Source organism: Trichoderma atroviride, chromosome 4 (genome assembly GCF_020647795.1).
Source record: "Trichoderma atroviride chromosome 4, complete sequence".
In the NCBI taxonomy this organism is placed as follows: domain Eukaryota; kingdom Fungi; phylum Ascomycota; class Sordariomycetes; order Hypocreales; family Hypocreaceae; genus Trichoderma; species Trichoderma atroviride.
In genome coordinates, this window is record NC_089403.1 from 1,565,300 (window position 1) to 1,579,400 (window position 14,101).

At 51.7% G+C, this 14,101-nt stretch overlaps 4 protein-coding genes across 4 annotated transcripts; 1 reads left to right on the forward strand and 3 right to left on the reverse strand.

The window, feature by feature from the left end:
• Positions 1 to 838: 838 nt before the first annotated feature.
• TrAtP1_007810 (uncharacterized protein) lies at positions 839 to 6,223 on the forward strand (the record flags this gene model as incomplete). The annotated part of the gene is made up of 2 exons (XM_014092632.2): positions 839 to 4,650; positions 6,168 to 6,223. The coding sequence occupies exons 1-2, from the start codon at positions 2,412 to 2,414 to the stop codon at positions 6,221 to 6,223; spliced, it is 2,295 nt and encodes a 764-aa protein (XP_013948107.2). The 5' UTR covers positions 839 to 2,411.
• A 422-nt stretch (positions 6,224 to 6,645) lies between these two features.
• Positions 6,646 to 7,689, reverse strand: TrAtP1_007811 (uncharacterized protein; the record flags this gene model as incomplete). The annotated part of the gene is made up of 1 exon (XM_014092460.2): positions 6,646 to 7,689. The coding sequence occupies one exon, from the start codon at positions 7,687 to 7,689 to the stop codon at positions 6,646 to 6,648; it is 1,044 nt and encodes a 347-aa protein (XP_013947935.2).
• A 916-nt stretch (positions 7,690 to 8,605) lies between these two features.
• TrAtP1_007812 (uncharacterized protein) lies at positions 8,606 to 8,962 on the reverse strand (the record flags this gene model as incomplete). Its single annotated transcript, XM_066113674.1, has 2 exons — positions 8,606 to 8,866; positions 8,939 to 8,962. The coding sequence occupies 2 exons, from the start codon at positions 8,960 to 8,962 to the stop codon at positions 8,606 to 8,608; spliced, it is 285 nt and encodes a 94-aa protein (XP_065969761.1).
• Positions 8,963 to 10,653: 1,691 nt separating this feature from the next.
• On the reverse strand, positions 10,654 to 13,809 carry TrAtP1_007813 (uncharacterized protein). The gene is made up of 3 exons (XM_066113675.1): positions 12,957 to 13,809; positions 12,264 to 12,830; positions 10,654 to 12,201 (listed from the first exon to the last, which is right to left on the reverse strand). The coding sequence occupies exons 1-3, from the start codon at positions 13,599 to 13,601 to the stop codon at positions 11,266 to 11,268; spliced, it is 2,148 nt and encodes a 715-aa protein (XP_065969762.1). The 5' UTR covers positions 13,602 to 13,809; the 3' UTR covers positions 10,654 to 11,265.
• Positions 13,810 to 14,101: the final 292 nt, after the last annotated feature.

Genomic DNA, 14,101 nt, shown 5'->3' on the forward strand with positions numbered 1-14,101 from the left:
AACGACGAAAGAGGCTTTGCATCGGTGGGAGCTAATAGGAGCCAGCCGCGCTTTTCCATACGCTTTTTTCCCTTCTGGTGCTCCATTGAGCTGTTCAGTCAAGCTCCACCGCCCTCGCCGCACTGTCTGGATGGGTGACCAACCAAGATCAGCTCCATGCGGGCGTGTGTGCGGTGACAGTGTTGACAGCGGACTGCGAGGCCTTGGGAGCAACGAGCAAAGAAGCCGTCACTGTCGACCCCTGGCAGAAAACACATCACGCACCATTGCTGCTCTCCTTTTCCTGCGCTAGGCCTCTTCCTGGCGCCGCTCACGCCACAGAGAAGCGGCCACATGGGCATGCGGTACGCTGGCACGGTTGAAGAGCGTGCTCAAGTGTGATTGACGATGCATTGGCAAGTCGTTTCGTCAGGAGTAGTGCGCGTATTAGAGAGGATAGCTCCGCGTAGCGGCAGTCCTTTGAGTGCCTACATGAAGAAAGTAGCAGTACCACCTACCACCACCTCGTCTCATACCATCAGCTGCGTCCTTTGTGACAAGACAGGCCATCGTGCTGTCTTCAAAGGGCAAGGGTGCGCTCTTGGAGGCCGATGTTCTCTGGTCTGGTCAGCCAGCTTGCCATGCCCTTGTAGATCTGGACTCTCATTGTCTCCTATTCTTTCGCGTGCAAGTGCAGGCATGCACCTCATTCTCCGCTTGGGACTGGAACAAGCAAGTAGGCGGTGCTCCTCCGGCAATTGACTTGGAAGAAGACATCAAGTTCTATAGAGGTAGCAGCCCAATGCATTTGCAGGTGAATGCTTGTCTGTAGGAGGGAGGTAGTTGTACTGATACTAATACTAGTCGAGCATCGTCACTTCTAGAGCAGCATCTAGCGCACCGGAGCCATCAACCCATCTCAGGGTCCTGATCAGCTGCTCCATTCTAGCAGCAGCTCCAGCACCTTATCCAGCGTTATCGGGATGGCTGGCTCTTTTCCGCTCTCTTCTCTCTTCTCTCTTCTCCCCTCTTGCTCCTGATCCTGCAAAGACCCTGCCAGCTCCTGAAGACTTGCAATCTGCAAAGTCCTACAAGTAGGTATTGCACTGTACAGGCATCTAGAGACGGTGGCATCGCTCCCGCTGGACCCAAAAATCGCCGGCAACGTCCTCGGGGGGGGGGGGCGTGCGTCCCGTCTCAAGTCGATTTTTTACTGGAATCCCTGGGATGGAGTCCTTGTTAGCTCAGTTGGGAGATCCAGGTAGCGACGGTACCCGGTACATGCAGCGCTACTGCGGCGGCGTCACTCAGCGCCGATTAGCTGATTAGCTGCAGCAGTTCCAGCGAGCATGACCGGCGCCGCACCCACGCAGGTACCTGCTCGCAGCAGCCCGCGCAGGTAGCAGTACCTCTGCCGCAGACGTCCGCCGAAAGAGAGGGTCCGCGCCACCCGCCGCTCTGGCTCCAGCCAAGGGCCCGCCTCCGCTGGACGGAGCGCTCGCAGTGGCTGTTTTTGGCTCTGGCAGTGGCTCTGGGAGGCTTTTGCGCTGGCCCTGCGCTGGCCGATGCGCTGCACGGCGCTCTGCAGCCCACTGCCGCCCATACAAGCCATACAAACCCAGCACCACCCTGCCGCCCGCTTCTCTCCCCCATTCTTCTCCATCCCAGCCAAGTCGCTCTGCTTTGCGCCGTTCTGTGCGAGCGATCCCGCCCGTGGGGAGAGGCCGAGTCTCTGTCGCCGTGAATTGCGATCATATGTATCGAATCGTCGAGTCACTGCCGCCCTAGCATCGCGCGCAAGCTTCCACGGCGCTTCGCTTCGCTTCGTCTCGTAGACGCCCCCCTTGCTTTCGCTTCACCGCACAACCCAACGGCACTGAAAAGGAACCCGACGCCCACTATCGCGCGCAGCAGCTGAGTCGCGACGGCACGCCCTTTCTGCTGAGTGTCTTATACTCAAGACCGGCACGACTACGATATACTTGCTGGACGACGAGCTTCACCTCTCGCTGGATCCCGCGCCGCCTCGCTCGGGCGCATTTCGCAAACCAAGTCGCATGCCGCAGACAGACTGACCATTGGCTTCTCTGTTTTCGCCCAACCGGCCCCGACCCTACCTGATCGCGCTTCTCGACTACATCATTTGCGCTGGAGAATTGGACAAAGAAGGAGAAGAAGGAAAAGGGAAAAAAACACAATATAAAACTACCAAAACAAAGTAAAAGAGAAACTTGGAACGGCGCCATTCCACCTTTCCAAGACATCACAATCACGCTCCAGCGCTTTTGACTCAACTGGAGGGCGCGCGACATCGTACATTTAGCGCTGGACCCGCCTCCCTTTTTCAAGCGACCTCCTGTTGTTCTTGTACTTGCGCGATTGGCAAAGAAATCACCACCACTCGTTCGCATACCTCCTGGCCGGCTCCCACGATGCCTCCCTTGCAATCGCTCATGGCGCCTCGGGCACGGGGGTCTCGCAAAGCTGCTCGCGGACCCAAAACCCCAGAGCCCTTTGCAACCACCGACATTCGGCCCCCTTCTCCTCCGCGACCGCGATTTCGACTTAGACGGCGGGCTCCCTCGTCCAATCTCAAGGCTCCCACTCAGCAATTCCTCGCGTCCGTCGCGACAGCAGACGTCCCCATTCCAAGCATTGAAGAGCCTCGTTTGGTCGACGAAGACATGGTGGATACGCTCAGCACCAATTTCCCTCGATACAGCCCTCACCACTTTGAATTTTCCGACGAAGGCGACCTGCCTCGCGGAAGGCCCTCTTCGCTTCCCAAGACTCCCGCGCCTCACGCGGTTCCGTCGCTGTCACCAAAGCGATTCCCTGACTGGTCTCTCGACCAGGCCTACAGCAGCCTTGAGTCGAGCCCGGAATGCGACAGCCGGCCGTCGACGGCGCAGTCGACGCAGACGAGCAGCTCGCTCTTCAGCCGGTACTCGCTCAATTCGGACAGCTTCAGCCAGTATAGCATTGATCCCGACGACATTGACCAATTCGATGGCGACGTGTCAATTGAAGACGCGAACAAGACCATCAAGCCCATCCGCGCCGCTCCCGCAGCAGCCCCAAAGCGGCGCTCGCGCAAGGCACCCTGGACCAGATCAATGACCCAGCATCTGTGGTCCGTATACATGACCTACTTGCAAGATCCCCACGTCACCCCGTTTCACATCAGCAAGAGCGGGATTCCTCCTGATGGCGTGTGTATGCGCGTCGCCCGAGAAGCCAAGCGCAGCTGGAAAGGCCCCAAGTCGCAGCAGATGAAGAAGGCCGCCGCCGAGCACAGCGGAAGCGCGACACCCACCAAGGCCACGGCGCCGGCAACGTCTTACCTGCAGTGGCCACACAGCTGCGCGGCTACTCGCGCCCATCTGCGAGAGCTCTGCAAAGCTAGTGCGACCAGCGCTGCACGCAATCATCATTACATGGGGGCCCGTAACCCGACGCCGTTTGGCAGGACCGCCAATCGCGCCTGGAGCCGCCGCCTGGCGCCGCCGTCCCGCTCGCAGTCGGCCTTCTCTGGCAACGACATGGCCCTGTCCCTGGCAGTCAGCACGTGTGAATCGATGCAGCCTCAGGGGCCGCTGGCGCAGCTGACGGCATCGCGAGATCAGCAGCCGCCGCCTCTCGGCTTCTGCGCGCCGCCGGCCTTGATCGAGGCGGCGGCCGTCCCTGCGTTGGCCTCGGGAGCTGCCGGTGCGGACATTACCCGGCTGGGCTCGCCCTTCGTGGCTCGGAGCTACGGTCCCAGCTCTTCCAGCTCGCTTGCAGACAGCTTCGGCATGAACCTGGAGCCACAGCGGCTTAGCAATTCTGTGGGGACTCGCCGGCGTAGCTTGGGATCGCCGGCCATTATCAGCAGCAGCAGCAGCAGCGGCGGCAGCAATGGCAGCAACAACTATAACGCCAGCTTCAACACCAGCTTCAACAACAACAACAACAACAACAACAACAACAACAACAACAACAACAACAACAACAACAACAACAACAACAACAACAACAACAACAACAACAGTAGCAGCAGCGAATACAGCAGCAACAGCCGCGGTAGCGGCAACAACCAAAAGCGCAGGTCCAAGCAGCTCTCCGCCGCCATCGAGCCCAGGAGGAAGCGTCCCAGTCTGGGCTCCGACTTTTGGGTTGATCCATCCAACAACGGGGCTGTCTCAACGCAAGCCACGCCATCCGCCGAGTTCAGCTCCACCACGGCGACCCAGCGAGATGCCCTCTTCATCCCCCGGGCCAATCTACAGGAGCTCTTTGAGGCTTCTCATCCCGCGGCCTCGGCCTCGTCTCCACCTTCCTCTTCGTCTCCTCCCACTCTCGGCCCCGGCACCGACAAACGCATCATCGCCGCCTCATCCTCTCTGCTAGCCCCTCCGCCTCTCGCTGACCAGCCCGCCAGACTTGGCTCTCCTTTCTCCGCCGCGAAGACGAGCTTCTCCTTCCCGGGCCGGCGGTCCAACAGTATTTCCGCCATCGACTTTAGCATCATCCGTAGGCCGTTTGCCACTGTCCAGCCTGTCCAACAACAGCAGCAGCAGCAACAGCCCCAGCCCGCAGAATCCGAGACGACACCAACCAGGTCGTCTCTGCGGAGTCGTCTTGCTTATATCGACGAGCGGATCAAAGACTTTCGCCGCCGCGACCAGACTCGTCGGCGATCTCAGTCACCACCTTTTTAAATCTCTTGCACCTGCTTTTTCTGCAATCTCGGCCTAATTGTTATTCCACTCCTGGCGCGCATGGTTTTGAACTCTCCACATCGTTATCAATTTTATCGAACAAAGGATATCCCTTTTTTGCTTTTTTACAATGCCTTTTTCTTCCCATATCGACATTTACTCTCAACGGTCTATCTCACACACACGCACCCTGCATACGACTTTTTGCATTCTGCTTATAGCTACAACTCTGCACAGCATGCCTCTTTTAGACGACAGCAACGGACTTGCTTTTCTTGATTTCTGTCTACGATCATGAACATCTGTCTTTCTCTTGGAATACTTTAGTTTCAGCTTTGTTCTTTTTCCTGCTTTTTCCTTTAGATACCCGATATATCCAACGCCATATATCAGAGTACCCGATTTGTTATTATTCCATCTGCTCGAAACGGAAATTTTATCCACTCGCTTTAGTTTGACGAACTCTCACTCTTTGACGAAAAAGATTTTTTTTATTTTCTGTTCACGTATATCGATGGAAGAAGAAGAAAAACGAGAAGCACTTGAAAAAAAATTATCTTGGCTTTTTTTTTTCTTCTCTCTCTACACGATCATGAATGACGTTATGTCCGACCGACATGATGGGATACTGAACCCCGATATTGAAACAGTACGAGAGGGTAATTCATACTCTGTCCCTCAACGAAAAAGGAAAAAAGACCAAAAAAAAACCACCTTCATTCATTCTTCCATCAACAAAAAGCGTTGGATTTTCATGTCATCTACCAGACTTGTTTAGCCGTTTCTTTTTTTTTTTCTCTTTCAAAAAGCGATTATAGGAGCGCGCGCGTGTCTTTACACACAAACCCATACCTGTCTTTTCTTCTTTTTTACTCTTAACACCCTCTTACTTTTTTTATTTCATTTTACAAACTCATCCCCTTGGTGTTGAAATGTCAAAATTTTGCTCATTTACTTGATTTTTTTTATGGACCGCAACAAAAACATACGGAACATGGTTTGATGAGGATATATGATGTACATGGCAGCTTTCTCATTTTTCAATCTCCTCGTAACGGGAGCGCTAGCTGGTGTTTTAGTCTCTTTTCTTACATGTTTCTTTCCTTACTTTTTTTTTCCCTGCAAGGAGCAATACCTTTTAACTACAGTCTTGGGCATAGTCTTGTTTTCTGTTTCAGCTTATCAGCTTTTTACGATATTTGACACTAGCAGTATGCTCTTTAAAAAAAAAAAGAAGAAAACATTTTGATTCAACAGTTTCGTCAGTAAGACAGTGAACACTCATTATAACACCTCACACCTCTAGTACAAGTAATGAGACGGGAAAGACGAAATTAAGCGAGTGTACAACACACTTTTACTTGGTCATTAGACTAATCTAGAAAAAAACACGGTCTATGGGGATATTATTCAACATGAAAAAAGACATAATTCCAAAAAAAAAAAAAAAATTCGTCACTTTTGTGGGCCTTCATTTACTATTATTAGTATTCCTCCACAAGGACGCTGCCAGGGGTATTCGTATTTTGCAGGATCGTAGCTAATGCTCCGGATATCCTTTTATCCTCCCTTCCCTCCGCCGCCTCAGATCCTCACCAGCATCTTTTTTAAACTTCTCGATCTGCTAAGGCGCATGAAACAAATTAAAATCCTTTAGCTGAGCCCTTGACCCGATATGGCCTGTTGAATGGCACCACGAACTGCCATATGACCCAATCATCTGAAACGTGATGTGCCGAACTGTTTCAGATCCAAACTCCCCGCTCAGGCCAAAACTTGTGACCAAAGAGGGCCAGTGGGCAACAAGGCGCAAGATGACGCCTATGACGCCCATGAGTGATAAAATGATACGTTACACATCGTTGCGTAAGCGGAGAAGGGGAAAAGGGCGAATCATGTAGAAGCCAGTGTACACACTATTGTGCCGCATCGAGAGAGAGAGAGAGAGAGCGCTCATTTGGTCATATCATGAAAACTTAGACGCGATCGAGCTAAGCGATTGTGAGAAGCCTCCACCCGTTCTTTCTTCGTCTTCCCTGTTGCTGTTCCTTGAGAATAGAGATCTTGGCGGATTGTTGCTCTCTTGACGTTTGTGCTTTCCCCATCTCGGCCTTGGTAGATCTGGAGCACTCATAGCTCTGCTGGGTGCCCTTACAACCGCGAGAGGGCATGGACCCTCACCAACCTCGGAGCTATGTGAATGAAACGAACATTGTCGAAATCCAAAACTATCGCTGCTCTCTTCATTTTCCGGCATACGGAGTTGTGGGTTCTTGAGTTGAACATCATGGCCAGATTCCTTCATGTATTTGATATGTTGGGCGTAATCAGCCGAAAACTCGGAAAGTGATTGGAAAAGTGCGTAAAACTGAGTCGGGTCCAGATTTGTTGAGTCTTGTTCTGGAAACTTGAGCTGGCTACCAACAGCCAGGCGAAATGCCACCATGGCGACTGCCCAGCGGCGAAGACGGATCGAAGGCTCTGCCTCGCATTCGGTGTAAAGGTAAATGATGAGTTTCGGCGGTACATCCCAGTCGTACTTGAGGTACAGATCCTGGATGGCATCCATAGAAGCATCTTGCAGATAGCTTAGAGCGAGTTGCGAGGCAAAGAGATGGAGATGAATGATTGCCCAGTGAATATCGAGTGACGCCTGTTCTCTGTTTTTGAAGGCCGAGCTGATTGCGTTGTCGAGATAGTCGCTGAATGTTTCTGGAGAGTGTACCCACTCAACGAATAGGCCAAACATGGCAGGCGACTCACTGGGAAGCCATAATGAGACTGTTTTTGAATGGAAAGGGTCTTCAAGGCGTTCCTGGAAAAATGGAGAGACTTCGCAAAGTAGCGTGTGGTTGACTTTGAACCGGCGCTTTTTAGGGCCAATAAGTAAAGTGGTTAGGTCGGAAGCATCTGGCCCAGGCGTTGGCGGTAGTGCTTTGTTCAGAGATATTTGGCTTATATTTGAGACTGGCCGACTGGGCATACTCGGCCTCAAAGAAGAGCCGCTCATGATATATTTTGTCGGATCGCCGCTGTATCTCGATATGGCAGTTGTGAAGAGGCGTTATTAGAAAGTAGGGAAAACAAATCAATCGTAGGTGGATGTAGAAGGCGGGGAAGAAAGAATAAAGAAAACAAAAAGGAAGAGGTGAAGGATCAAAGTCAACTGGAAGGGGTATCAATAAGCAACAGTAAGCCTGTTCCGGGTTGCTCACTGTGTGGGTGGCAACCTGTTGGGTAAAGCTTGTGAGTTGTAACGAGAATGAATGAGAGAATATAGCGATCTAATGTATGTGCGATCAGGAATTACAAAGTGTGGGCAAAATCACCAAAATGAATGACGAAACATTTCTCATGAAACCTTCAAACAGATGACGGGAAGGCTGTATGAAACACTATATATGCCCAGATCCGAAAAAAGAACACCATACATTCGGCGATGGCCGTCAATGCTCTGCGCTGCTCTCGACTATTCCAAACAGCAGGGCCATCGTGTAACGACAACAATGCTGAGAAGAGGATGGCCCCTTCCTCCAGGGGTGGTACTTGTAGCGGAGTGCGAGTGTACAAGTACTTGTCTGTGTGTGAGTCGACGCAGCCTGGCCTTGTCCCATTCGGGGAATCTCCATCTGGGGTGGCATCAGGCTGGCCGCTCCGTCGCAACTGTTTGTTGGCAGCGTCCTCCCACACCGATGAAATTACCACTTGGTCACCGTCCTCGCAATATTGGTCACACAGACCGAGCTTGAAGCCGGTTCGGGCTGGGCGTGGCAACCCATGCTCTTGACAAGACAAAGGCGAGCATGATGAGGAGCGCGTGATCACCCGCTTGTTCCAGGTGTTAAAATAGGTGGCGGGCGCAGGACAGAGAGCAACGTACGAGAAGCGCACACACCCCGACGCGTTTCACAGGGCGACCACCAACCTCAAACGCGAAGGCCCGTTGCCGCTAAAGAAAAGCCAGAGGCAGCTGTTGGCATGTGCGCAATCGCATCCATCACCCCTGCTACTCTGTGTTTGAACAGCTTCGCCAGCGCCGCAGCTCGCCTGGCAGGCTGGACGCGACAACCTTGAGGCGCATCTTTTCTAGAAGCCTCGCGGCAAATCTGTTTATTCAGCCGTTCCCCGTCAGCCGCATTGCCCCTGATGCTCTGTTGCGCCTGGGCAGCGCGCGTTTCGGGTGCCATCTGAAGGTTCGCTATTAATATAATAGACTTTTTCGAGGTACCATCGCGGCGTGTGCAACATCGTAATCTTACCGTGCGCATCAATTGGCTTAGCATCGTCGGGATGCCCTTTTGATGGGACCCGGGCCAGCCTTACCGTAGCTCCATCCCTCCCCTCGAATTATCTTCTTCTGCCGCCACCATCTCATTTCATTTTCGCTTGCGATCGGAGATATCACGAGGTCGGCTAGTCGAAAGCGGCCGACCGTTTCTCTGTCTCTCTTCCTTCTTGGAGATTCCTTTGTGCTCTAGTAATTTTGTTTGAAGTGGTACAGCATGATTTGAAATGAAGAGTGGTACACCATAAAGTCACAAAGTCTCACACAAGAAAAAGAAGATGGTGTAATAAAAGCGAACGCAAATGAAGGACGATGAATGAAGAAAATGCCAAAAATAATGGGGAGAAGGGAGAGAAGAATGAAAATGAAATAAATCGTAAAGTAAAAGAGCAAGTGAGGAAGAGAGCAAGTGAGGGAGGAAGGAGAGCCTCGCCGCTGCAGAGCAGGTGATCACGGGATTATCTAGTTGTCGATGCAGGCAATTCCTTTTAAGGAAGGCACGATTCTAGCACTTCCCTGTGCAGCTCAAAGTAGCTCGTAGGTACCTTCAACTAAAGACAGCTCCCGCAAGCCACATTTGGCAGTGCGCCAGGTGCTCTAAGGCCTGAAAGCGGCATTCGTTGCTTTGCGAAAACACACGTACCCACCGGAGGTATCACTAATAATGCGCCGACGTGCAAAAGAATCACAAGCCTGGTACCTTGCATGTCGAACTGGAGCTTCTTTTCGGCGCTCGCCTACTCTTTCGAGAAGACATGCTACTATACTAGGTATGCGGATATTTAAGCTGACAGGATTCCTCCCTTCAGCTGAAGCCCCCTACGAAGGCATGTACCTACATTTACGTACATGTAGCTCCACCGGCACTGCGACCTTATCAACGCTGTGACATGGTGGCTGGAAGAAAAAGTTCAAGGTCACGCCATAAGTATCTGAGGTTTTTATACTACTAGGTACTAATATTGATCGCGAGTTTACTATCTACTACTACTTTCCTCTGAGGGTTTACACGAAAGACAAGGGGGTGGGGGTTAGAGAACAAAGGGAGAGAGACAAAAGAGAGAAAAACAAGCTCTGTCATCATTCATCATAAGCACACTATTGGCACAACTTGTGCTTTTATAACCTGCTTCACAGAGCTTGGGAGATATTGTCAAAGACACTTGCATACATAGTAGGTACCTGGGGTCGGCCGCATTCTCTCTCTTCACCGCCGTAACGCAGGATTGCATCGTAGCATTTCCCAATATCACTATATCGGATTAGAAAATAAAACACTGTTCAGTGTTGTCGAAAGCCGAGTTGCCTTGACGCCATAGTCTCTGCATAACGGCTGCGCGTATCTGCTTCGCTAGCGTCGTATTGCTCCCGGCGTCCCGCCATCTTGCACTAGCACTACTGACTACATTAGGGCCGCTTCCTGTTATGGAAACAGCATTCGCAAAAGGACACATGGAATCGCATCATCGCACCAAGTTGTTAATACGGTGTAGCATTAGTCGGTACAAGCAGGCACATGTAGTGGGAAGCAAGCCTCGTTTCATTTACCACTACAGACCGTAATAGTAGTAGTAGTAGTACTAGTATGCTTATTACACCTACCAATCTTGCACGTGCCACGCGTACTATTGTCGGATGGCCTGATATATCTGCATTTCGCGACGCAACTTTTATTCCACTTGGTGGATTGTAATCCGATGCACGGGTATCATTTGTATATAAGCATATCAGCTAAAACCGCAAGAATGTTCCAATCCAGGGGACATCACCCAAGATTGTTCTGCTTCAAGTAGATGAATCCTGTCCCCAGCCGGGTATCCCTAATGAATATTCTACTGTCATAAATTCCAAACCGCTGTTGTGGCTATTGTAACGGCTTTCCCAAAGCCATGCGCTTCAGCAGAGTGACAGAACGAAAAAGCAAAGACAAGTTAAAATAGAAAAAAAAAATGTAGCCACCCATGCGCCATTGTATATGCCTTATAGAATCCAGATTTCATGTCAAATCGGAATGAGAAGGAGAAAAGGAAAAATGAGAAGAAATAATAAGAAGAAATAAGAGACTGAAAGGATTGGTAAAAATGCATCGATAATGGTTCCAGAGACAGATCAGTATACCAACGTCGCTGTTTCGGTTTGGTTTCCTCCCTCCCTTGAAAAATTGCCTTGGGGCAACGGTGTATAATGCGTATTCGCGGCCGCAACAGTGACCCGCAGTTTTTTGAGGATACACAAAATCGTCTGATGACTGAGCTTGACGATTCTTCGCTCAACTTGGGGCTGCTCATTGGACGCCCTTTGTTAAATTCTAGCCGGAATATCCACGTCTTCTGAGTCCGTACTATTGCTAGAGTCGTTGCTATCGATTTGCATAGGGTCGCCAGATGTTCCTCGTAGTTTGTCGTGCGGAGCTTTGTTGATTCCGAGTGAAGCTGTAGCTGGTGCTGAAGACTGGCCGTTAACTGGAGTGGAAGATGATGTGGGATCAACGAGTTCTGCAGTAGCCGAGGAAGCCGACAGCCCTCCCATCGTAGACAGGGGAACTCTCATCCGTGGAGATTCCTTGACGCTGGGGAAATGTGATTGATTATTTGCTGCCTGTTCGTTATGGATAGGCTGAGGAGGGCCTACCGGTCCATCATCAACGCGGGCCCTCTTTGCGGCGCTGGTGTTCCAGGAGCGATCGACATCGGTATTGGCACGCCTCTCGCGAAGCCGGATTCCGTATTTCTTTCGAGTGTTACTCTGCTTGGTATTGTACCGGTTTTTCAGCTTAGCGAGTTCCTCTTCACGCTGTCCAGCTGGCAACTTCGCAGAAGCTTCCCTCATCAGATTACCATAGTATTCATCGACCCCTCTCATTTCCGCGTCAAACTTGACTCGATCCGCCGCCGAAAGCTTTGCGTACGGGTCGTTCCCGGAAGGACTTGGGGTCGATGAGGGCCCAGCCGCCCTTTGCTTCCAGACGGGAGTGTATACCGTATTAGCTACGTGACTGGGTATCATGGCCGGAGGCGTGGCTCCGTGTGAACTAGCTGGCTGGCCCCAGGCAGTATATTGCAGTATTGCAGTTATTTGCGCTTTCTTTTCCTCGCTGTGCTTTCCGCAGACATCGCTCTTAGAGTGATAGGAGAGACCTCCAGGGCTTTCAAAATGGCAGCCGCAATGAACGCATGTATCCCCATCCACCGGAATTGGGTGAGGGTTTGAAGTTTGGCACTTGGCCTTTTTCAAATGCTAATTTCATAGTGAGCAAATATTGGGTTTCCCAATGCTATTGCAAGGAGCAGGACACTTACATAACTGAGAGCCTCCTCGCTGCTACAGGGGCGCTTGCACATCCGGCATTGTTTTGCCCATGTCGGCAAGGCTGGAGCAGACCGTTTTGGCGTCTGAGAAGAATGCTGGGCTGCTGGATGACTCATGCTGTTCATCTGGCTTCCATATGGCTGAGGCTGCTGCGGGGGTCCTTGGACTTGGTAGGGTGCCATTGCAGGTGGGGGTGCGCCGCCACGGCTGTTGTGTGGTGGCACCGGAGGGACTGCCGACATGGATGGAATAACGGTCTCGCCCCCTGGACCAGGCTGCTTCTGGACTATGTCGTTGATATGATAGCCAAGACGCTCAGCTCTGGACAGAGCGTTGATGAGGTCTTGCGCTCCGATGGTCTCCAAACGAGCAGCCATAACCCGATCTTGAAAGTGTACGCTAAGCTTAGGCCCAAAGAGGTCTGACACCTGATCAAGATCCTCAGTGCCAAAATGCTTGGCGATCTCACGGCCTGATGTTTTGACGATTTTGTTGCCGGTGTCAAAGAGAGTGCGGCTCAGGACCGCAGGGGGGGAGCAGGTGATGGTAGCGTTTAACTAATACCATCTATTAGGACACGGCTCACCAGAGATTTTAAAATAGAAAGGCCTAGCCAAAGATTCTATAACCACAAACTGCTTTTGTCTCAATGGCCAAAGGACAGTGCCCGCGAGATAACTTACAACAAAGGTAGAGTGGTAATCTGATCCGGTCAAACATTTTTGCCAGTTCTCCCGGACAACTTGTCGAACCACAGACGGATCCGTCTTCCGCACCAGCTCCCAAAGCGCCGTATACGAGCTGGATTTTCCCTGATCTTGGATCGCTTTTGGCGGAGCAGAGGATCCATGGGGCCCAATCTGATGCTCCTGCCCTCGCTGGTAGGGCATCGCAACGCCGTGATTGTGGCCGGCCATCGGGACCGTCGAGGGCTTTGGTGACACGCCATACTGCGGCTGGCTGTAATGTGAACCGCTTCGCTCCATCGTGTGATCCACCACTCCGTTGCTAGCATTGGTAGAAGCGCTCACGCTGCGCACGAGGCGCTGTGCCGAACTATCTTCCGCTGATACTTTGGCGGCAGCTCCAATCGAAGAAGCCCCCGGCGTAGTGGCTGGTAGGGAGCTGCCTATTGTATTTGATCCAGCCATCGATAGCTGCCGGCTCGCAGGGCTCGTAGCCGGAGGTGAAAGGCTCGCTATCATAGCCGCGGTGGTCGAAGTTGCCGACGCGATGTCCCCACGCGCCTTGGTTATTTGAGGCGCAACCGGGCTTTGAGACGTGCTCTGCGGCAAGTCAGAAGTAATGAGAAGAGGACTCGCTGCCATGTTGCACAATCATCGAGTATGATGTGAGGTGAAACAAGGAAAGGGAAGAAGCGGGTGGAAGGAAAGTGAATGGGGGAAGAGAGAGAGAGAGGAGAGAGAGGAGAGAAGAGTTAGCTTGACAGCTGCCAAAGTCACCGCCGCGCAAAAACTTTAGCTAAGTTGCCCCGACCTAAAATTTCCTCGTTGTTCACGGCGTAGCAACCCAAACCAACGGCTAGCTTGCCCGTTGTGGCTCGACACTGCGAGCCAAGGCTACCTATAATTAAGAGACTTGAGCAGTACTTGCCGCCAGTAGCAGGGATGGCTGCAATTGGCTCCGCCGAGAAGCAGTAACCATTGGCGATTCGCGCATAATCTCCCTTGACTTTATGAAACCTGTAATAGGCATAGCCGTGTGGATCTTATACTGCTAGGGTCTAATTTACTAGGCCATGCAATGAATTGACAATCATTATGAGTTACCCATGTAGATTAGGTACCTAATAAAGCGGTTCCACTTA